At 39.0% G+C, this 23577-nt stretch overlaps 2 protein-coding genes across 4 annotated transcripts in view; one reads left to right on the top strand and one right to left on the bottom strand.

The window, feature by feature from the left end:
- LOC144025896 (uncharacterized) overlaps window positions 1–4221 on the bottom strand; it is a 53790-nt gene extending 49569 nt beyond the window's left edge. For both annotated transcript variants that reach the window (XM_077532296.1, XM_077532297.1), the window contains exons 1-3: window positions 4149–4221; window positions 3297–3367; window positions 2402–2448 (exon numbers count right to left, since the gene is read on the bottom strand). In XM_077532296.1, the coding sequence (XP_077388422.1) occupies window positions 2402–2448; window positions 3297–3367; window positions 4149–4199 (169 nt within the window). In that variant the 5' untranslated portion in view covers window positions 4200–4221. The remainder of the gene's footprint in view (window positions 1–2401; window positions 2449–3296; window positions 3368–4148) is intronic.
- LOC144025894 (solute carrier family 4 member 11-like) lies at window positions 154–22047 on the top strand. 2 transcript variants are annotated; one of them, XM_077532294.1, is made up of 20 exons: window positions 154–356; window positions 4520–4567; window positions 5733–5828; window positions 6902–6939; window positions 7550–7769; window positions 7850–7931; window positions 9057–9180; window positions 9376–9585; window positions 12241–12325; window positions 12435–12560; window positions 13021–13134; window positions 13364–13496; window positions 13782–13855; window positions 14762–15035; window positions 18035–18141; window positions 18211–18376; window positions 19705–19878; window positions 20572–20767; window positions 21000–21169; window positions 21936–22047. In XM_077532294.1, exons 1-20 carry the CDS (start codon window positions 320–322, stop codon window positions 22000–22002), a joined length of 2541 nt encoding a protein of 846 aa, XP_077388420.1. In that variant the 5' UTR covers window positions 154–319; the 3' UTR covers window positions 22003–22047. The 2 variants fall into 2 exon arrangements, with proteins under 2 accessions (XP_077388420.1, XP_077388419.1); XM_077532293.1 differs by having other exon boundaries at window positions 155–356; window positions 6896–6939.
- The last annotated feature ends 1530 nt before the right edge of the window (window positions 22048–23577 follow it).

Raw genomic sequence — 23577 nt, 5'->3', positions numbered from 1 at the left:
AGCTCATAGGCAGAGAGTCCCAGCAGGAACAAAAACCGGCCTCCGCCCCAACACGTCACCTAACCACTTCCTCTTTCAAACCCATGTGCTGCTAGAGGAGGTCTTAGGTGCTCCACGTGTGCATGTGTCGTCTGTGAATGTATGAGAGAGAGAGAGAGAGAGAGAGAGAGAGAGAGAGAGAGAGAGAGAGAGAGAGAGAGAGAGAGAGAGAGAGAGAGAGAGAGAGAGAGAGAGAGAGAGAGAGAGAGAGAGAGAGAGCGCAAACGTGAAAATGATGGGTTGACCTCTTGAGAGCATCCCACCTGAACCCCTGGAGGATATGGAGGGCAAAAAAGTCCTCCATTTCGTGCCGGCCGGTAAGTTTTTTATTTATTTATTTTATTGGCCTGTGTGCGTGCAAGTGTGGTTTGAGAGTCTCCCACAGTGCAACCTGAGCCACCTTATATCACGTGGAGTAGAGACCTCCGCTATGCATGTGGATTGATTTATGACATGACTTTTGCTTTGCTGTAGTTTATTCACTTTTCCTAGAAGATATGATGATGAGCAGCACGCCCCCCTATGTCAAAAAGCAACAACGTCAACATTCACCTCCAGGCAAGAAAAGGGTTCATATGTGATGATGTAAGGCAGCTACATAGACTACATTTGCTTAGTCAAATGAGATTTTCATAGAGATTTCCTTGTGCTTGCGTCTTTTGGTCGCCACAAACTGGTAAATCTCCACCGCAGGTCACAGATTAAGAAGATTAGTAAGAAGAAAAATGTCTCGTGTTTTAGATCTGCCAAACCGTTTGCTTTCAATTGATATGACGTATCCCAGGCAGTTTTTATTGTATCCCTTCGTAAGCGAATGTTATTATTTGATTTCAAAAGATTGTCATCTGCTTAATGTCTTCGGATAGCATTTATGGCTGATATTATTGTTGGTCGACTGGCTACGTCCACTGTGCCGGATGAGCAAACATCAGGTGGTTTTCGATTGCAAGACTTTGAGGTGTTGAAGTGGACTGAGCGGTGAGGCTTTCCTTCCTGCTGTTTGCTTTATGTTGCGTCCGAACGTGTACATTGGGACGTCAAGTGCAAACAAAGTTCACACAGCAATCATTGAGGTCGACTGAGCTCCAACTGCACATGACGTGACCCTGATAAAATGTGACGACGGTATCTTCATATTCAAAAGCCAAAGCCATTTTGTTTTCAGAGACACCACAAGGGTTCTTTTTTCTGTTTGTTTCCTATTGCTCAAGGGCATCCTCTTCTTGCTGATAGTGGGGCAGTGAGGATGAATACAACACTCCCCATGGTTAGAGGCAGTTTAGTGTATCCAGAGATTTGTTTTGGTGTCTGAGAGTTAGTGCGGTCGAAAACATTGATTCTCGAGTGCTTACATGCTCCCACTATGTGCAAATGTAACACGTTTTAGCTGTTAAACCGATTATCATATGTTACAGTATGTTGCCTCCTGTTAACTTTTGTTAGATAGTTGCCTCATTACCTGAAATAGTGGCCAGGGGTATTATTTTAATTGAGCACAAGGCATATTTTGGTGGAAAGGAATGGGCGTGCGTTTTTAAAAATGCAAAGAAACCAACTATCTTTGCATTTCCAATTAAAATTACACAGTGCTTCTGTAATTTATTTATTTTTTGTTACACCCCCTATCCCGCAAAGGAGGAATTAAATATTTTGTGCCTCTCAAATAGTATAATTTGCCTATAAAATAAATTATAAGTACACCTTTGCAGAGGAGCCAATACTGCTTGCGCACTTTCTGACAATGAGAGTGCCACTGCCACCTATTGTAGTGGATGTGCAATTACACTTTATTGTAGTTAAAAACAAAACAAAACAAAACAAAAACAAACAAAAAAAACCATGAGGTCATACCCCACTCCCTTATTTGTACTGAGTTAAAGTACTAAGTTACAGTGAACCCATGTGGAGGATTTCTATTCACAAATTCACCAGTTTGAATTTTCTTTCTGTGGAACATATCCTCAGCTATTTGCCACCTTCAGTCACATATTTGTGCGCGTTCTCCAACATGCCACAAGATACTGCCAAACAAGTGGATTTGTGCTGTGCTGAGTGACTACTAAAAGACTTAAGCAAGCCAGTTAAATCAAAAGCCATTATTTTTAAGGCAACTGGGTGTCTATAGTTTACTATTACTATAGGCAATTTTAGTTTTCAATATTTTTAAAGCATTTTTGTTCTTATCTAATTTCGTTAACAAAAATGTTTTCAATTTTAGTTTTATTTTATTACTTTGTGTTAATTACGCACAATAGTAACCTTAACTGGCCTCGACAAGTGATTGTTATAAAATATGTACAGTCATTCACTCTGTGTGCATGATCCCACCTAATGTCATCATTGTAACAAAATCCGAACTCACCATTAGCTGATGATGGCTGACTCGCTTGAATCAAACTGGGCTGGCCCCTAAAACAAGACAATATTATCAAGACAAGAAGACAAGGATGTGTCAGATTCTTGATCTTTGGTTTATATTGACAAGAGCATGTCATTCTGGAAACTATTTTAAATTGTCGGAGGAAATGCATTCAGAGTTGAAGAGCTACATGAAGCTACTCAGCTCACTTCAACGTAGTTCTTTGACACCAGGATGTGATACTTTTATTTTTGAAAATGCTTTAACCTGGGAATAAAAACAGCAAAAATGAGCAATGAATCCCAAAAAGCATATGCATGGAACATTGTAATACTTTAAATCTATTTTGGCAGCCATTTTGTAATTAGTATGTCCCTATCAGGGATCCCGCAAATGATTAGCTACAGTCAAGAGTCTGCGCTAAGTTGGACCTTTTCCTTGGCGACACCACACAGTAAAAGTCTCACAGGTAACCTGTTTGGTGCAAATATCTTGCTGCCTGAGCTGTGAGGCATCTCCCGTGAGGGGAAAAGTAGGCCTTGGGAATGTTCTGTGCTAATCTCCTACGAGACCGAGTCTAGCTCAGGAGGCTTCAAAGCCAAACAGCTCTTCTTTACAGAAACACAAAGACTGCTTGTGAAAACATCGGGCGCAGCTGCTCTCCGGTTTTCATTGTAAGTGAGAGTGGAATATGTGTTTTCCACTTCTCACTGCATGTGCATGCTATTGCTTCCTTCCACATCAGCTTAACTGACATTATTGCTATCACTGTAGGAAAATCACCTCTCCACATTGTACTTCTGTGTCAGAGAGGTGTTAATTTAACAACAGTGAGGCCATCCAAAAAACGTGAATCAACATTTGGTGAATTTCGGTATTCAAATTGTCGCTCACTTACTGTGAGGCATTTGCATGTTCTCCCCATCCTTGCGTGGGTCTTTTTAGGGTACTCCGGCTTCCTCCAACATTCTAAAAACATACAGGGACATGGCATGTTTATTGAAGACTCTTGATTGTTAAGGGGCGGTAGACACACAGACCTGTGTGGTCCTGGCTCTTAATTCCGTAAATGCTACCTAACTTGAAAATTGCGAACATCCGGGCATTTCTGATATTTTCTCAATACAATGCAATGCAAATGCTTCCTTTACACAGTGAAAACAAACAAACAAACAAACAAACAAACAAACAAACAAACAAACATATTGTTGTAGTACTGTATCACATTTTAAAATCAAAATAAACATATTCAAAATAAGGATTTTGGTAATGGAGTATTTTTTAAGGCAATGTTTGAATCGGCTCAAGCAAAGGTTGTAATTTTATGATGGGTCAAGAAAGCACGTTCAGTTGCGTCCCGACTTACCTTGGTTTTTTTTTTGGTTTTTTTGTTTTTATTTATTTTCATTGCTGTTTTATATAAATGAAGAAGAATGGAGGGGGGGGGGGGGGGTTGCTGTCGACACAAATATTTACAAACATTATGATTTCACTACTGCGTTCGTACACGTTAATGACTACGGTGCGTTCTGGCTTGCGTACAAATTTGAGCAGGTGCACCTAATTTTAAGTCTCCGCCAACTTTCTTTACATAGACAACAGCGACCTCCAAAGCATCAATGGCGAACTACAAGACCAACTAATTAATATAAGCAGTGCAGTAAATGGACAAACGATTGACGAACGTAAACTTAGACATACGATACTGTTACCAAAACTTGCTATAAAGGAAACTTTCATATTTGCTTACATAACAATTTAGCCCGCTTGGTGTTATCACTGATCTGAATATGGTGTTCATGGTTTGATTCCCTCACTTCCTCGTATTTCTTCTTCTACGGTCAGGTATGGTATTACTTCCTTACGTTCTTTAAAAAAAAAAAAAAAAAAAAAAATACCAAGAAAGAAAGAAATGAACAGATTACGTATTTAGTCTAAATCAAAAGTGGACAATCTATTCCATTGTTGAATTTCTAGCTATGTTTGGTTGTGCGAAAGTATGACCAGTAATTTGTTTTATATGTGCATTGTGCAAGTATTTGTTTGGCCGAGTGGTCAATGAATAATAAGCATAGTTGAATGAAAAAACAAACACACATGATGATGTTTTGTGTTTTGCAGAGGTCCCGCCAACCGGGAGCTCCAATGGATATGCGTTCCAGGAAATGGGTTTGCATTTTTCCATATATTTGTGCTGATTTCTTTGACTGTCCTGTTCTTTTAAGGTCTACTTTACAAACTTTTCAATGGACAGGCATCATTCCCCATCTACATAAACTATATACAATGGCTCTTAGTGACCTTTTAATTCTCCATTAGTTAACAGCCACGCATATTAGGCGCATGCAGGTGTCAACTAGTGCAGTCTTATTTTTCCCCAAGTTGTATGCCAAAGTTGTAATTTTTATGTAGGCTACAGAAACGTCATAAATACCGCGAGAATTCATCTTGTGAGAGTAAGGTTAGAAGAAACGTCATGCAATAGTGGAAAAAGCATTAGGCTACTAGTAAGACTCGATCTAATAACTAGGACAAAAGTCCTTTATAGAAAGCCATTTGAGCATTTATTCCACAACCATAATGTCCATCTTAAGGTTCATGACAAATTTGGCATATAGTACTGAGAAGGGAGCCAAAACTACTATCAGACATTTTTCTCTTAGTGGTCCTGAAGGTCACGATAGTGCGTGGCACATACCTGTACTAGTCGACTAAAAATTTTGTTGTTGGACTATTGTGCTATTGTACTAGTGATGACAAGAGCGTAGGCTACTTGTAAATGGACCTTTAGCTGGATATCAAGGATATTGAATAAATCCTCAAACGGCTTGCACTACTTAGTTGTGGCCTATTTCAAATGCATGCTGTCCCCTTGCTGGGTGGTTGTTAATTAATGGCTATATAACGAGACGGGTAATCTGTAATGGGTGCAATCATCACTCATGAAGGCCTTTTGCTTAATTCGGAGACCTGTGTTCCGACCTCTCGTAAAATAAGCTTCCACACTGTATTTATCGTCTGTACAATAAAGGAATTTACAAGGTGGTGCAATTTGTTATATTGCTGCAGGTATTGTTTAAGGCCCCCCCACCCCCAAAAACACTTTTTTTAATTGGATCTCTCTCGCTCTACTTGTGGCTAGATGCCAGGGTGTAAAACAAAGCCTGGCTAACTATAGGCACCCTTTAATGTCACTAATATAACACCTACCGTTCAATAAAGGACCCGTTTATTTCACAGAGGGCCAACGAATGAAATCAATACGGCTTGCTTTGTGTAAATCAATTATTTTTATGCTATATTAACTTAAAAGTTGCAAACTGGTTTATCGCAGAGCTGCGCAATGGCGAACAAGAGGATTATGGGAAAAATTCAACCAGCCCGCACAAGGACCCCATCTATGACAACGAGAGCCAACTCAGCGTGTCGGGTGCGTATGAGTGTTTCACAAGAGGGGCAATAACACTAGTGATTATTATTAGATTAGGTACTAAAACATGTCTCAAAAATGTATTAAAAAAAAATCATGTGTGGCATCAGCAAATCTTTTGCGACTTCAACTCAGAGAACATCTCAACTCATATTTTGAAATGTCTTTGGCTTCTTTAATGATTACTCCACATACAGGTAACTGAAGCAGCCACGATAACCATTAAATCAGAAATGCTGACACATTTAAATAGTTTCATATGTTGCATATTTGGACCATATATTATTGTTCAGGCACCTCTAATTAATCATAATTGTATATCTTCGTTATGTCTGCCACTCCAAACTTTGAAAACCTCTGCATGTTATGTGCTGAGAGGTTTGGATCCCAAAGCGCAGACACAAATACGGTTTTAACTATTTATTCACATAACTTGATTAAACGAAAAACAACGGGAATGCATCAAGAATCACGATACTCCAAGCCCCCTTGGGCTGTGGAGATGCACAGAGAACAGTGAGTAATAATCCGGCAATACACACATTTCTCAGACAACTTAAATAGACAGTGACTCGATCTCATTGGTTGAGGCTTGACATGTGTGTAACCCTGATAGGTTGCTGAAATTGGACTGACATGGATTGATCTGATTCGCTGCTGGTTGGCTCCTGACCATATAGGGAACTGAGACAGGACTGACCTGGACTTATCTGATTGGCTGCTGACTGGTTCCTAACCATATAGAGAGATTAAAGAGTCTTAACATCACATAGTTACATGCCGGTTGCATCAGCTCAAATAAAGTCAAATAATACCAAACATTAGACATTTGCCTCAAACAAATCATTAGTTCAAATAAAGTCAATTATCAGACATTTGCCGCAAACAAAACACAGTCATGACAGTTTAACCCAGGCGTGACCCCAGACATGAGACAAGACCCAAACATTACTCCTGCATGACCCGAGTCATGACACTGCATGTTTAATTACTGTCAGTCAAACGGCGACTTGATAAAAACTGATCTTATTTGTGTGTTTATTTTTGAGTTATGTTTTTATTCACAGATACAGAAGGTCCAGGGTTTGGCCTTTTAAACACAACAAGAAAGGTAAAAATCATCTTTCTATCCAGCCGTTTACTTTCTCATGATCTTGGGGGGGGGAGCATATTAATCTCTAAATATTATATGCAAATGAACGCTTTATAATTAGGTATGTCAGAAAAGATACAATTCAAATCCAAACTACAATTTTTCTCCTTCATAGTAAAAATTCCCCTGGAAACTAACGCACTTTCCGAGCCTTCTCTGCCACGCTTTCATGCACTCCTGCGGGGATTTTTCTGAGATTCTTCATGACATATCATAGTTATTAAATTTTTCTTCGAGTTGCAAACCTTGCATGTTGCTATTCTTTTTTCCTGACAAATCTAATAATCCTCGGGGCTCCCTCCATGAGTCTTGCTTTCGTGAGGTGGCCTCTGCGCTGCGCATCATAGGATAGTATGATGCCAAGTTTGATCACACTTCATAAAAAATAACTTTTCTTTCAACAACAAAAACAAATGGAACACTACCTTGAAAGTACAAATGTAAACAGGCAAGACGTGACAGAAATCTAAGTCAAGTCGAGTCTTTAATACGTTTAAGGTTTTAAAATTGGTGACTTAAGTCTGACTTGAGTCAAATCACAGGACACTCCCTCACCTCTGCCTCTTAGTATGTGAAGCCGATGGACTTTTGCGAGGAGGTGCGCGCCCACAGAGACGTGGATTCCTTCCTGGCCGAGGCAAGCGTGCTCCTGGACGAGGGAGCGTCCACTCTGGACGAGGTCTTGAGGCGGATGCTGAGCAGCGCTGTGGAGGACGGCCACACCAAGTGTGATGTCAACCAGGTCATGGACTCGCTGTTCACAGATGCGGGAAGGAAGGAGCTGGACGGTGAGAACGCGAAGCGTGAAATGAGACAAAGTGATTTGGAATTGGATTATTTCGACTTGTTTTGTTTGGACGCCCAACAGTTCACCTGCTGTCAGAAACCATTCAGGGGGTGACGGTGACATCCACGGGGATTCATTACCAGCAGTCATGGCTTTGTATTCTGTGAGTTCATGCCCATGACGTCGCCATCAGTTTCATGCTTTCTTTAAATGTGGGTCAGTGGTATAAAAAGGTTTTAGTAACAAACACGATGGGCCTGATTATGTATGTACGGGCCCATTATGCCTTTGAAACAGACAAAAGACTGCTCTGGGAAAAGCTAGCATCAATTGTCACTGTGCTCTTCTGACATGACCAAAGATGCAAGTTGAAAGTAGTTTAGTCGTACCTGATACAGCATGACCCCTTCTTGTGACTGCCTCCAAGTCAGCCCTTAGATCATTTAGAAGCTTCAAAACTGCATTGCTTTGTTTCTAGTATTACATGAGCTCACGTCACCTCTCATTTTGCCTATGCCTCAATTGTGCAGGTTTGCACTTGCAGACTTGGTTATTAAAGACACAATTCAGCCATTTAGCATTTCGGCTCGGAAAGCGCAAAATTAACTGCATGGCAATTTTATTCATTTGGCAAATAAAATCCAGGGTGTACCCTGTTAGTTGATCAGCAACCGCATCTGTTTATTTGAGTGAGCCACATTTAATAGCCTGTGCATGTCTAATGAGCCATTTTTAGACCATACTTCTGTGCATTTTGATTATACCATATTTAACTCTTTGTACCTGTAATATACCATATTGTCAGCGTATTTACTGTTATGGTAAATAGAGTAATACGCTTGTGTTATAATGACTATTTATATTTACAATTTTGATTGGCTTGTATACTTATAAGCACAATTGTAAATGTACAAAAGCTAAACATTGCTTAATGACACAAAAATGTTATGAAGTGTCACCAAAATTCACATGCACATCTCTACTCATGTCCACTTCAAACTCTGAAAATATCAAAACAATTGCCGCTGTATTTTGGATTTCATCGGCATTAAGCCTTTTTCTCATCATACAGTATGCTCGTCAAAAGTTTACATACCCCTAGGTTATGTAAACTTTCAAGCACAACCGTATGAGATAACGTTTGCTTCAGTTTTTCTGGTATGTAGCTAACTGAAGTAAAAGATTTGGAGTTTATTGATGTACTTATTATTATTATTTTTTAATCTGTTCTCTCAGCCTCTTATTAATAGCGTATTTAAAAAATGATCACTTGGTGTGTGTTTTTCAGCTGCCGTGTGAGTAGCCTGCAGAGACGCCACGTTTGCATCGCGCGTCTGGAAAGGCCGCAGAACTGGGGGGTCGACTGCTGCGAGGCGCGCTACGTCATCCTCATCCTGGCCCCACCTACAACGGTAAGTACACTAGACCAGTTGTTCCTAACCACTGTTAGAGATCATCAGGTGTGCACACTACTGTAAACTCTCCAATTTCACAAATAGAAAAAAAAAAATCCTGACTAAATAACTCAGGTGCATGTATTCAAGTATATTGTACATTTCATAGCCAACAAACATCCTTGAAATGTTCCCATGCTTCATCATTCACAGAAAAGTACCAAGTCGGCCATTGAAGTGGGACGAACGTTCGCCACCATGTTTGCGGACATTTCCTTCAGACAGAAGCTTCTGGAGACGAAGACCCTGGAGGAGTTCAAACAAGAACTGGTCCGCCAGCGTCAGCAACTCTCTGCCTTCACAGAGAAGGCGGCCGTAGACCAAGTGGACGACTTTGATCCGCGGAGAGGCAAAGAACTTAAGGTAAGGGAAGAAATTGTTGTTGTGTCTACAGTCGTGTGAACACATGGTAGCAGGGATAAAACACCATGTTCAAAACAACATTTTATCTTTCGACTGACATTTCGTCTTTAGCGCTCCAGTCGAGCGTGCAATGAAATCAAGTGCCAAATGATGTGATTATCCTGATTCCAAAATCGACTAGTCAGGCAGGGGGAATGAGATGCAGATGGGTTGGACGAAAGGCTGCCAAGTGCGCCTGGCAGCAGAATGACTGGAGACCCGTAATGAGTCGACAAAACACCAAAACACTTCATTATGTCCAGTGTGTACATTTGTACCAAACACCTGAACAGTTCCCCGTGGAGAAAGCTTGTGTTTGGGTTCTAACATTGACATACTTTGTTTCCAAGTTGAGGATAGTTTGTTTAAAAGCCTTGATGAAGTAAGGTGATTGATGACTGATTTAGAACTCATTTAATGGTCCTTATTGTACCATATGTTGATGATACGGTCTGTGTATGGATTATGACTATACAGTATGGTATATTGTATGAACGGTACAGTATATGGTCTAGTCTAGTACACTATATTTAGACAGAATTTAGTAGTCTGTGCACCTACAATGTAGCATTTTTGGACCACGTGATACTATACAATATAGGGGTGGGAACCTGTGGCTACCTCACGAGACGATACGATACAATACGATACGATACGATATGTGATACAAGGCTCGCGATAACAATTATCTCGCGATATGACGATACCGCAATTATCGATATAGTGCTCAGGTAATAAATCCACGATAATATATGATAAAACTAGTCATAAAATAATAATAATAATAATAATAATAATAATAATAATAAATCCGAAATAAAATAATTAATAATAAGTAAATAAATAATTAATAAAAAAAAAAAAAAAATAAATAAATAATAAAAATACAAAATAACAATTCAAAGTATAATAAAATAATAATAATAATAATAATCATAATAGTAATAAATACTAAATAAAAATAAAATAATTAATAGTAAAATAAATAATCAAAAAAAAAAAAAATAAATAAAAATACAAAATAATTCGTAATATAATAAAAAATGTATATATATATATATATATATATATATATATATATATATATATATATATATATATATATATATATACATTTTATATATATATATATATATATATATATATATATATATATATATATATAAATATATATATATATAAATTAAAAACTAAGCTGATGAGTCTTCTTCACCTGAAGACTTGCGTCCATTTCCCCACCACTCTTATGAGGCGCTCCCCCTAGTGGCCCGCCAAGTAATTGCTCAATAAGTAATCAGCAATCGAGCCGTTATAGTTGCTGAATATTAACTACAAATATCGCGATATGTAGGCGTATCGATAATCTATCGGGAGGCAAAGTATCACAATTTATCACGATATTGATATATTGTCACACTCCTAATACAATATTTGTACTATATGGTCTCATCTATCTTATTTCGACCACAAATAGACCAATTTCGACCAATTTGTAGTACCTAAAAATGTAACAATTTAAGACAATATTTAATTGTCCATGCACATCTAATGTATGTTAAATACCCAAAATGGAATGTGCACCTTTAATGGCCAATATTTCATGATTGGTGCTTCTCTAAATACCATATTTGATGGTCTGGGCAACTTTAATGAGCCAAATCTGGAAAGTAGAGGTGACAGTAGGTCAAATAGTCTTTAAGTCACAAGTCAGTCAAATCTTCGCGTTAAAGTTTCAGACAGGTTTTAATTACTGTGGAAAAAATTGAACAAGTCAAGTCCTCACTAAATTTCAAGCAAGTCGAGTCAAGTCATCACTTGGCTTAAGCCAGTTGTGTCCAAACTATGGCCCGGGGGCCATTTGTGGCCCACCATCCACTATTAAGCGGCCCACAAAATTTACTAAAAATGACATCTGCTACTAATAAATTTGTTTTATATACTGTAGAGCCTTTCTAAATTTGCAAATGAACTGTTTACACTAAAAAAGTAACATTTCTCTTCATCAAGACTGTTATGAATAAAGACACTTACTTTTTACAAGCAAAAATCTGCTCTGTGTCAAGGTCCAAATTGTGAAAATGTCACATGAATGATTGCCAAGTAACTGCTTTATAAAAGGTCACCTTACGATAGATTGCTCCTGTTTTTATTCTGAATGTAGAGATTGGATTCGAGTGCTGTTCAATGCAGCAGCTGATATATTCTGGTGGGTTAGGGTCTCTCGACCACCCCAAAATATTCCGAAACGATTTGCCTTGTAGAAAGTTGTTCAGGGAGCAGTTTTTCCAAAACAAGGTGGAATATATAAAAATTATGTAATTACTTAAGTCATACAATCTTGCTGAGTCACCACTTTTATTTGATACGACTTAAAGTCTGACTTGAGTCAAGTCATGTACCGGTAACTAAAATCTCCCACTCTTCTGATGGCTCGGACCTTTTACTGTATACTAGTTTGAAGTTTAATCAGAAAGAAAAGCGCCATGAACTATTTTGATATAAAGGAAAGTTTTCTTACTCAATAGCTCTTCAAGTTGCGTGCATACAATATTCAAACAATTCCCTCAAATGACCTGACATTGACAATGACACTGAAGTGTTTTTAACCCATCGCAGTGTAAAGATTTCTTCAAAGCTGGTAAAGGTGTTTACGACGACCTACGCCGCCGCCTACCGCTCTACCCTTCTGACTTCACAGACGGTAACTCACCTTCTTTCGGCTCTCATTAAGTGTTGTGCTTTAAAGACACTCCTGTCAAGGTGTTTCCTATTTGAATGTTTTGTGTATTTTACTATTACCCTGAATGAAGGTATAATTGGGAAGGACCGCTCTCTGCTCAAGTACACCACTACTGCTATTTTTCTTTACATCGCTATTCTGCTGCCAGCCATCGCCTTCGGTTCTCTCAACGATGAAAGCACAAGAGGGGAGATAGGTACTGACTTTATAAACACTTCAGAGTTGCCAACATTAAATAACACTGCAGACAACAGGTGTCAAAATCAAGGACTGGGGTTAGATCCAGCTAATAAAGTAAGCCTACTTCATGTTTCTTGCTCAATGGATTTATTATTTTCATTTTTGCAGAAAATCTGTACTGGCTTTACAATTTGTCTTCACTTTTACAAGCATATTTTTCACTTAATCTCTTCTAACCATAAAATGAACAATAGTTACATGAGTTTGCTGTATAGGTCAACACTATCTAAAGAAGCACCGAAGCCTTCAAAAATTGTAATTTATTTGACAAGGTTACTCTAGTTCAACTGTAAGTGGATTTGATTTAGTCAGAGAATAATAATCAAACCCATGTTACATCAATTAAGCCACTATATTGTAAATATTTGAATCGTACAGCAACGTGTCAGAAAATCTAAGTTGAATATCTTTCACAGATGTTCAGAAGACCATCGTGGGCCAAAGCATCGGAGGCGTGATCTACTCCTTGTTTGCCGGTTCGCCACTCGTCATTCCGCTGACCACTGCCCCATTGGCCATCTTCATAAGTGGTGCGTTGTCATACACATGTCCACTGAGATATTGGCAGAGGTGGGAGTCAATTACAGGTGTGCAAGTCATTCATCCCGCCACATACCGAGTAACAGGGTCATTTCAAGTCCTAAATCTGGCAACTTGAGTCGAGCAATGGGTCTTGAGTTTCCCTCCTGTGGATATTCATCCAACATACGGATTTCTTTTTTTCTTTTTTTTTTATCATTTAATCGTGTTTGCTCATAGTGATCCGGGGCATCTGTGATGACTACAACTTGGACTTTGACGCCTTCTACGCTTGCATCGGCCTGTGGAACAGTTTGTTCCTCATCCTGGGAGGGTTTTTCAACGTCAGCCTGCTGATGAAGCTTTTCAAACGGTGAGCACATTGCACAGCATAACATAATCATACAAAAATAAAATACAACCCGGGTTGACACAAAGTTAGACGCCTAGTGTGTTATCCACAAGACATTTCAACTCCTGTTTAAATATGTAACAATTTGCTCAATAAACCCAATTATGACCTCAGGACAAAGACTTTGATTTTAAAAAATTGGATGTTATGACTTCCTTTTTTACACTGTGATATTTTATTCCGCTGTGTTGGATTGTTATGTCTGCACATTTAGAAATAACACTGCTATGACTCTCTTTCTCCCAGATCCACAGAAGAAGTTATTGCGTTGTTCATCTCTATCGCATTTGTTGGGGATGCAGTGAAGGGCACAGTTAAAAGTGAGTCCATTAAATATGTTTAATTCTGAAGGCAGACTTGGCATAGCAGGGAGGGGGGACTTTATGGAAGGTACATGAAAAAAAATATGATGCAAAGATTAATATTAATCATAAGCATTTGGGCGATTTTGTTTGTTTGTTTTGTTTTGTTTTGTTTTGTTTTAATAACACTACCTCTGAGGATCAAGTGCCTCATTCGTTAAATAGAAATAATTTAACACTGAGGAGTTTTAATTCCAGCCATCCATCCATTTTCTTGACCTCTCCTCCTCACAAGGGTCACAAGGGGTGCTGGAGCCTATCTCAGCTGGCTTTGGGCAGTAGGCGGGATACACCCTGAACTGGTTGCCAGACAATTGCATAATATATATATTTTTAAAAGGTTTAATTAATTAAACAACTGTAAATTAAAAAAAATATTAAAATTAATCTTAAGTATTTATGCAATACTCCCCCCCCCCCATACTTGCTAGTCTTAAATTGAAATTGTTCAAATATTTATTTTTTTATTTTTTTTATTTTAATAGCAAGTAACATGATACCTTAAAACATTTAATTCAATAATTTTCTCTTTCTTCCACACAAACATTTAAATACAATTACAGTGGAACGTTAGCTTTCATGATGAATTTGTTCCAGAAAATTTGACTAAAACAATAATTACCATAGGAAATAATGTAAATGTAATTAATCCATTCCAAACAAAACATTTTAGCTAGAATAGTCGAGAAAAAGTAGTGCTCAATCCCATGAGCTGTTAAAACAGATCTAGCTGTAAATACCTTGAAGCCCAAATGTCTCTCTTCAGTATGTAACAGAAACAAAGGACCTTGCCGTCCCAATACTTTTGCAGGGGACTGTATTTTCAAATGAATAGTCAATTAAAAATTTCTCTTTCCTTGCTAGTTTTCCAACACTTCTTCCATGAGCCCACACTAGCGACTGCAAACGGCACGCTGGTGCTTCACCAGATCACAGAGGTCCTGGAGCAGATGAAGAACCAAACATCAGGCCATCACAACGCCAGCGGGACCGTAATGACGGATCCCGCCGAGGAGCACGCCTCCGTCTTCCTGCCCAAGTCTCTGGTGATTTGCTCCAGAGAGATCCCCATCCTGTGCCTGCTGCTCATGCTGGGCACCTTGTGGCTGGGTTACGCCCTCTACCTCGTCAAGAGGAGGTAGGCCACTGACTGCAAACCGCTCAAGCTGTTCTACACGACTGGGCAACAAATCGCCCGCACCTTATGAACTTTCTTTTTTTTAAATAGGTATAATAGATTCAGATGACCATTTACAAAAAGGCAAAAATAAACATTGTAGTACCTATCTTCCTAGCTAAAGCATACACACACCAACATAACATATACTGTATTTTTTTGTGAGAAATTCCACAGCAGTACCTCCACCAACAATCACACGTTTCCACCCCCAAACCAGATGTCTGTTGTAGTACTAAGACTGATCTGTGAGAGGCAGTGAGATGCCTCATGGCACCCAGGCATACGGAAAATACTGTACAGAGACGACTAAAGAGTAGTAGTTGTTGTTATTATTATACTGGAAGAAGCTAGGCCAACTGTTAGCTTATTTCGTAAATACAGAGGTGTTTCTAGGGCAGAGGTGTCAAACTGCATCCCTCGCAGTCCTGCGGGTTTTCGAGGTATCTCTATTCCAACGTCCTGATTCAATGATCAGGATAATTATCAGGCTCCTGCAGAGCTTGCTGATGAGCTTAAATATGAGTCAGCTGTGTTGAAAGTGGGAAACCTTGAAAACCTCTTTTGTTGGGTCTATTGGGACCCCAAGCAGAAAGGAATTGGGGCTGCCTTCTAACCACCACTTTGCCATCTTTTTTTAATAAAATCAACAATTAAGAAAATACAAGGCAATTAAAGTGTCAATTCACTTAAATCTTACTCATGATTCAAACTAGGTTATACATTGGCGAGGTTCGGCAAAACTTGGTGTTTTTTTTTGTTTTGTTTTGTTTGTTGTTTTACTTATTAGCCTTTAATCGACAGAACTCACTAATCGACCCACCTAAAGGTGTAGTCAAGGATCTTTTGTCTCTCCATCTTCCGGGTGAATCATCTTAACAATTGGTTCTCGATCCCGTCAATCAATCTGCCGTAATGACCTCATGTGTGCTCGTTCTTAGCTGATCATGCGCACCCGGCCCCACTCCCACGGACGAGCAGGACAGCTGGTAGGATGTCTGCCATGTGCACTTTTTAAAAAGTGACAAATGGACGTTTGGCTTCTACTTTTTGAGTAGATCCTTGAATACACCTTTAAAGCTTTGCAATAATGAGCGTTGAACTGGTTTAACATTTCCGACCATCCTTCGCTGATTTGATTGCAAAAAGGGGAAAAAATTGTAAAATTTGGCACAATTGTGTATTCGGTATGCATGCTAAGTTTAACTCTACCATCTTGGGTTACATAGTGCTCAAAATCAGAAAAAAAGTACTAAAAAAAAATCTTGTTGGTTATCTTGCGTACGTTATTCAAACTCAATAGATTTGAGGAGTACAAGTATCCCCTGAAATATCGCGGGAAAACTGGTCGGATGTACATAATGCATGTTAAATGTGTACTTTGATAAGCGGCAAATTAAGTCAGAAAAATCTTTCAAGTCAACCCAATACTCACTGTGTAATCCCTGCAAGTTTGGAGAGCTAATTCAGTAGCTATGTTGTCATCTAGTGGCCTTTTATGGGTAGGCCTATTAAGACAATCAATATGTGTTGTGTAATGCAAAATAAGTGCATTTATGTCATCATTAGACTGACATGGTAGCACACAGACTGATATCTGATTGAACACGGGGAGAACTAAACAAGATAAATGCTGAAATATGAACGGGGTATATAGACTGTTGAGAATAAATAATAATGATAACAACAACAATAATCATAGAAATAACATATCAGCCTTTCAGGTGCTAAATATTGGCAGATACTGTAAATGCAAGCCAGTGCTTCTGTCAATGCTTATAACAGAGTACACTCGACCACTGTTTGAAAATGAATGTCTCATTCACACTCCTGGGAGTGTAATCCTTTGCACTGGTGGTTGAGGATTGTGTCTCGTTTGAATGCAACTAGATAAATACAGCCATAAAGTGGATCATTTTGTCCAGATGAAATGAAGTGGGGCGAATGAATAGCACAAGTAGGTTTCATAGCACTTTTGCCGCTTTATATATTCCATATGAGAGGGGAATATTTCACTTTCCGCTGCACTCTATTTGTCTGCCAGCCACTGTGACCCATTTGTTTCGGCCACTTGACACGGCACTGTGAAATGTGTGAAAGAATAATTTCTCTCTCTCGGCTTGTTGTGGCAATTTTTTATTTTATTTGTTCTTATTGTACAGTAATAAACACGGCGAGGTGTCTTACAGTCAACAGGACCCACGTTTGAATTTCTTTGGGGAGCTTCCATGGACTCTTAGAGCTCACCATGACACAAATGTGTGTTATTAATTAAAAATATTATTAACTCATTCACTCGCAGGTATTTTCACTGAAGCATTCCCCTTTGCTCCCGGCTATTTTACTGGATTTTGACTGATTTTGCAAGGCCCACAGAATATTGTGTTCTTTTGCTATAAAAACATGGAACCTACCAAAAGCAAGATTAGAGTCTCTTCTTTCATCAAGAAAAAAAAAAGTATATTTCTGTTGGTTTCAGTTTTGCAGCAATTAGTATTAGAATATAGGTAAGTTTCATCATCAAGTCTGTTTAGAACAGTGGGGGAAAAAACATGGCCCTGCCACCTACTGGCTATTTTTGTAATAACTACCATTGCTTCAAGCATCCTCTTCAGTTCAGAGGCTGCATCAAAGCCTTCATTATGCTGTAGCATTTAAAAAAAAAAAAACGTATAAATATGTCTTTGGGAGCATGGTAGTATTTAAAATAGAACATATTTAAACGTTTTTGGGAGCAAATGAGTTAAAAATGGATGGGACACAACACACCAAAGGTAAGTTTATTAGGAGAGATTGTAGCATGTGCGCAGTGCAGTACTGTAAAGTATAATTTTTTCTTGATATTGGGTAAATGAGCCACATGCTTTTCCCCCCAAGTCTAAACCATTTCTGATCTGCTTTGCGAAATCTCCACTACACAACTAAACTATGCAACACTTTTTTTTGCTCATTCCTTTCAGCCCATATATGAACGGTAAAGTCCGAGAAGTAGTGTCCGACTGCGCCCTGCCCATCTCCGTGCTGCTTTTCTCCTTCATCGGCTCCTATCTCTTCCTCGACATACAGAGTGAGTGCCTGCCTCTTTGTCTTTTTCACCATTTGACACATGTCAAACGATTCGCCCCCTTCTCGACAGTCCCCGTGTTCAGCGTCCACAACGGGTCCGTCTTCAACTTCCCGCCCTTCGACAAGCTGTCGGGCCTGAACACCCTTAGCGCCGTGGGCCTCGGCTTCCTGCTCGCCCTGCTCATCTTCATCGATCAGAACATTGTCATTTCGCTCACACACGTACCGGAACACAAGTAAGAGACGGGTGCCTTTTGTGGTTTTCTGCTAGAATGCAGTTGCAAACAAACTGCGCAGTCTCGTGAGATTCAATGCGAGAGCATAGATATTGATTATAGGGCGGAGTGATACAGCCTTAATATAAATTCTCCAAATAAATTCTCAGATTTGCAATTCATGGTTTTGTTTTTCGTTTTTTTTTTTTTTTTTGTTCTTTTACATAAAGAAAAAGCAAATGACAATGACATTGTTTAAAAAAAAAAAAAAGTTTAGCTTTCTCTTTTTCTCCCCTTCTGGGATTTGCTTTCTGTCTCCTGATACCAAACAAGCTTTGAAATGTTTTTTTCTTTACTTTTCCCCCCCCTGCATGAACTTGCATCAACTTCCACAAAAATAATAATAATAAAATATTTACATATAATGGGAAAGTAAGCGTGTTTTGACAAAACTTGTGTAGATAATCTTAAAGGGATGCTTCACCTATTTAGCCCATTATAGCAATAAAAAGTTAATATTTTGTCTATAATAAATTTGATACTTTCATTATTTTTCACATACAACTAGTACCTTTAAAAACACATTTTGCAACTTGCTGTCGACTGAAAATGACATCACAAGGGCTCAAGTAACCAATCACAGCTCACCTGTTTTCTAGGTTTGGTCATGTGACATTCACAAGCTGAGCTGTGATTGGTTACCTGAGCCCTTGTGATGTCATTTTCAGTCGACAGCAAGTTGGAAAATGTGTTTTTAAAGGTACTAATTGTACATGAAAAATAATGAAAATATCAAATTTATTATAGGCAAAATATTGATGTTTGACTGCCAAAAATGGCTAAATAAGTAAAGCACCCCTTTAATAAACATTTTTCAGCATAAACATGTTCTGCATAAAGTGTTCTGTTAAAGTGTCTGTTGCCATCTTCATGTGCTTTACAGATGAGGCAAGGCTTAGTAGCACATATAAATCGCTGTTTTTGTAACATAAATGGGCATTTGGTATATGTCTTTAGCAATGTTCAGCGAAATTGACTCCGTGTTTGGTTTCTTTCTTTTCATATAGAAAACAATATGGAAATGAATTCTGCTTAGTTGTCTGTTTGCTAGTGGGAATTAAACTCGCAAGTAGCTTTTTGGTAAAATAGTCACTGCAGGGCTTGGAAAGGTCGCTAATAGTGAAAAATAGCTATTAACTACGTAGCCAACTGTGAACTTAGCAATTATCTTTTAACATGTATAATGTATTTGGAAATAAATCTCTTAAATCAATTTACAGTCTCTTGCAGAAGGTGTATAATGATAGAAAAAAAATATCTAATGTACAAAACGAATTTGTCGGTTGCAGGTTGCTCAAAGGCACGGCATTCCACTGGGACTTAGTACTGACGGGCCTCATCAACATCCTCATGTCCTGCCTGGGGTTGCCATGGATGCACGCCGCCTTCCCGCATTCCTCGCTGCACGCTCGTCAGCTGGCCAAAATGGAGCAGCACGTGGAGAACGGCCATGTCTACACCACGTGCGTCAATATAAATCCCACTCGTGAAATTAAAAAAAATAAAAATCCAGGTTGAGACTGTCATGACTGGGTCATGCCAGGGTTAAGTTTGGGTCATGCAAGGGTTATGTTTGGGTCATGACCGTGAGGTCAAGTGTCTGTTTTGAACTGATGTAACCGGCATCTAGTTTCAACTGGTCTTAAGATATGTGGTGTCAGGAGCTATGTGATGTCAATATTCTTTAATCTCTTTATCTGGTCAACAGCCAATCAGATAATTCCATGTCAGTCCTGTTACCCACATGTCGACCCACAGCCAATCTGATCGATTCACTGTCTATATAAGCCTAACTGAGAAGTGTGTGTTTTGTCGGATTATTATTTCCTCGATGCCTTCTCGTTGTTTCTGGTCAAGTCAAGTTAGTTCCACGCCTCTTGATGTTACGCGAATGAAGTGTTTAAACTCTTATTTGTGTCTGCACTTTTGGGATCCAACCTCAGAACATAACAGAGACGGTATTTATGCCAAAATGTGCAGACAAGAAGTTACACCAAAACAAACAAGCTGAAAAATACCGATGAGAACCTTGAATGAGGTGAAACAAAACATGTTTAGGAACACACTGTAGTGATCATCTTGATTGTATTTGGAATGTTGAAAACGAGCACATCAAGGACGCCGATGCACGTTTTCTCTTTTCAAACGTCAAACAGTATCGTCAGCGTGAAGGAGACGCGTCTGACCTCGCTGGTCGCCAACATCCTGATCGGCCTGTCCGCCTTCATGTTGCCCATTCCTCTCCAGTGGATTCCTAAGCCTGTCCTCTACGGGCTCTTCCTCTACATCGCCGCTACGTCGCTAGACGGGAACCAGATGGTGGACCGCATGGCCCTGCTGCTGAAGGAACAGGTGTGCAGAAATCAGCCTGTTTGGATAACATTTTGGTCCTTTTTCATGTGTTGTCGAATGACCAGCATAATGATGCACATATGCTGGATCTGGTGGCCCCGCTTGGCCCCCTGATGCGTGGACACTTTGTCCTCCTGCATTGTTGTTTTTTGTAAGCTGTTCAATGGTGGTTACAGCATGAAATAAGGAAGATGAGAAGCATCTTGTTACCATGTGACTTTTGTTGATGTAGACGGCCTATCCCCCCACCCACTACATCCGCCGCGTGCCGCAGAGGAAGGTGCACTACTTCACCGGGCTGCAGATGATCCAGCTCATCATCCTGTGTGCCTTTGGCATGTACCCTCTGCCCTACATGAAGATGGTCTTCCCCCTACTGATGATCTTGCTGGTCCCCGTCAGGTGAAGAGAGACAGACTTTTATTTCTTTCCTGTTTAAGTTGTGTGGGAAATGTTGTAGGTAACAGAATAGCACACAGGCCTGTCTCCGTCAAATTATTTTATTAAAATGGTCAAAGTCACCTTCTGGATTTCCCTAAACAAATAGCCCCCCCTTCTGTTGCATATAGAGTTGTTTGCTTATCCATCATGACAGTGACAAGCTTTGAGTTCTCCCCTCTTCACTCAAACTCACATTCGCCTGTTTATGTAAATAGGCTTTTACTTTTATGTAAATGCGCCGAAGGACGTTTTCATTGTCTGTAAATGACCGTGCATGTAAATGGGGAGTTATGTTTGCAGTTTCTGTTTACATGGACAGCTTTTTTTTTCATCATGTTCATCTATAAAGTGACAGACACACATTTGAATCATGACTGTAATTTAAATGGACAGATGGACATTTTTGTTGCGTTTGATTGGACAGACTGTCATTTCCATAATCTGCATATGCAAATGAATGACTAATGTCGGTATTATGGTTATGTAAATAGCCAGACTGACGTTTTCGTTGTGTGTGTGTGTGCGCGTAATTGGACACAAATATATTACATTATGTTTTGATGTAAATTAGAGATATTTGCATTATCAGTGTGCAAAAAGGTACTTATAGACCTGTATCTGTTTATGTTCATATACTTTTGTGTAATGTACTAAATGAGCAAACGGTATTTTTTTTTTTTTTTAGACCAATATGACGTAATTTTTTTTTTTCTGTGTTTTGATTCAGGACCAGCTTACTACCAAGAATGATTGACCCCAAGTATCTGGACATCATGGACTCGCAGTACATGTAGAACAACAGAACATTAAAAAAAAAAAAGCAAAAAAAAACACACACACATTAAAAATGAAGTAAATGGACTCTTGACATATCTGCAGTTGCTTGTTAACAATCAGTGTAATTATTGTAATCAGTGTTAACTACTTCACCAACCATTTTCTGCAAGCTAATCAGTCACTAGTGACCATCCACACACAAAAAAACATATAATTATTCAGAACAACTACTTCAGTTTTATTTGTATTTTTTATTATTTGTTTGTGAATTTAACATTGTTTTTGTTTTTTTAACATGACACAATTTTATTTGAGCATCACTTGTACAATACAAATTGTTGTACTGACGTAGGTAGAATAAAATCAATTTATCATTTAAATGAAATTCGGTTGTTCACTTTTTTTTTTTTTTTGTTCTTGTTTCAAAATGCATGTTCTTATAAATTTATGTTATTATGCAGCTGCAATGTGGGCATTAAACCGAAGAATTGTCAACAAATTAAGCCCTTAGTTAATTGTCTGTTTGGATTAATTTGACTGAGTAAAAAAAAAAAAAAAAACTGCCGGGGAATGTCGTGTGAAGCTACTCCAGTAGGTGGCAGTACAAGCCAAGCAGCTAGATGTGTGCGAGCTCTCTTGACCTTAGCAGAACAGAACACCACAGAGTAATTTCTTGGAGGAGAAGACCCCCCCCCCCCCCCCCCCCCCCCCTCCCCACACACAAAATGGTCTCAATTTTGCGTCAGCTGCTACTAAGGTAACGGCCAAGCAGCCTTGGATTTAACTGGCAGATGCTAAGTTCCAATTTGTTTCCTCATACATCAAATCTGTGAAATAAATGGCCATCAGTCCCCAATTTTCACACCTGCACTCCACAGATAAGTAAATGAACATCTGTGGAACTCTGCACCATTAAAGCACACATAACGGCAAGTGGGCCAAAAATAAATAAATCTACAAAATAAGAAAGATTAGCTGATGTTTTTTGTCCTCTCGTATGTGGTGTGTTGGCAATGACGAACTTCTAAAAAACCTCTGGCACACTACAAATTATATATTTTTTGTTTCTATCCCTGAGCACCTGTGGAGGGATTACAGTTAACTAGCAGTGTTAGGCTACATTAAATTAGCTAATGATTTTTACTGTAGAAGTGCGGCTGTGTAAGCTCTGCTTCGCAGTAGACCCATTCATTGCTTTATCTTCTTGTGTAAAATGATCCCAACCGTTGGACAGTCTGTCTTTTACGCACACTTTTCCTCCTGGCTTGCACTTTGGCTACAAAAGTCTGCAGTAACATTCGTCAAAATCCTGGGTGAGTAATTTTACTTTATTTTACTTTTAGTGGTGAAGGCTTTCTGCATGTGTGTAATCATGAGCTTTGCTTTCTAGGGGGGGATTTAGTTGGATCATGCGGGGGATTCAAGAGTGTCACCATGATGATTTGCCCAATTAAATGTGCCCCCCCCTTTAATAATCCCGGCACTACCGATATAGAAAATGTCCTCTTGAAGTGAGGCAGAGGATAATAACGTTGCTCTCATATCGGCTATGCGTTTCCTCCATATTTCGAGTGCCTCCTCTGTTTTTTCTG

The sequence above is a fragment of the Festucalex cinctus genome, chromosome 9, assembly GCF_051991245.1.
Source record: "Festucalex cinctus isolate MCC-2025b chromosome 9, RoL_Fcin_1.0, whole genome shotgun sequence".
NCBI lineage: Eukaryota > Metazoa > Chordata > Actinopteri > Syngnathiformes > Syngnathidae > Festucalex > Festucalex cinctus.
Note: the sequence above shows the minus strand (reverse complement) of the source record. Positions and strands in the feature narration are given on the sequence as shown.

Bases quoted from the DNA above. Each gene is read 5' to 3' on its own strand.
- LOC144025894 (XM_077532293.1), top strand. From the start codon at position 320: ATGGAGGGCAAAAAAGTCCTCCATTTCGTGCCGGCCG. The intron at 7,932-9,056 runs GTGAGTTCATGC...TGTGTTTTTCAG, and splicing joins CAGTCATGGCTTTGTATTCT to CTGCCGTGTGAGTAGCCTGC. The intron at 9,586-12,240 runs GTAAGGGAAGAA...AACCCATCGCAG, and splicing joins GGAGAGGCAAAGAACTTAAG to TGTAAAGATTTCTTCAAAGC.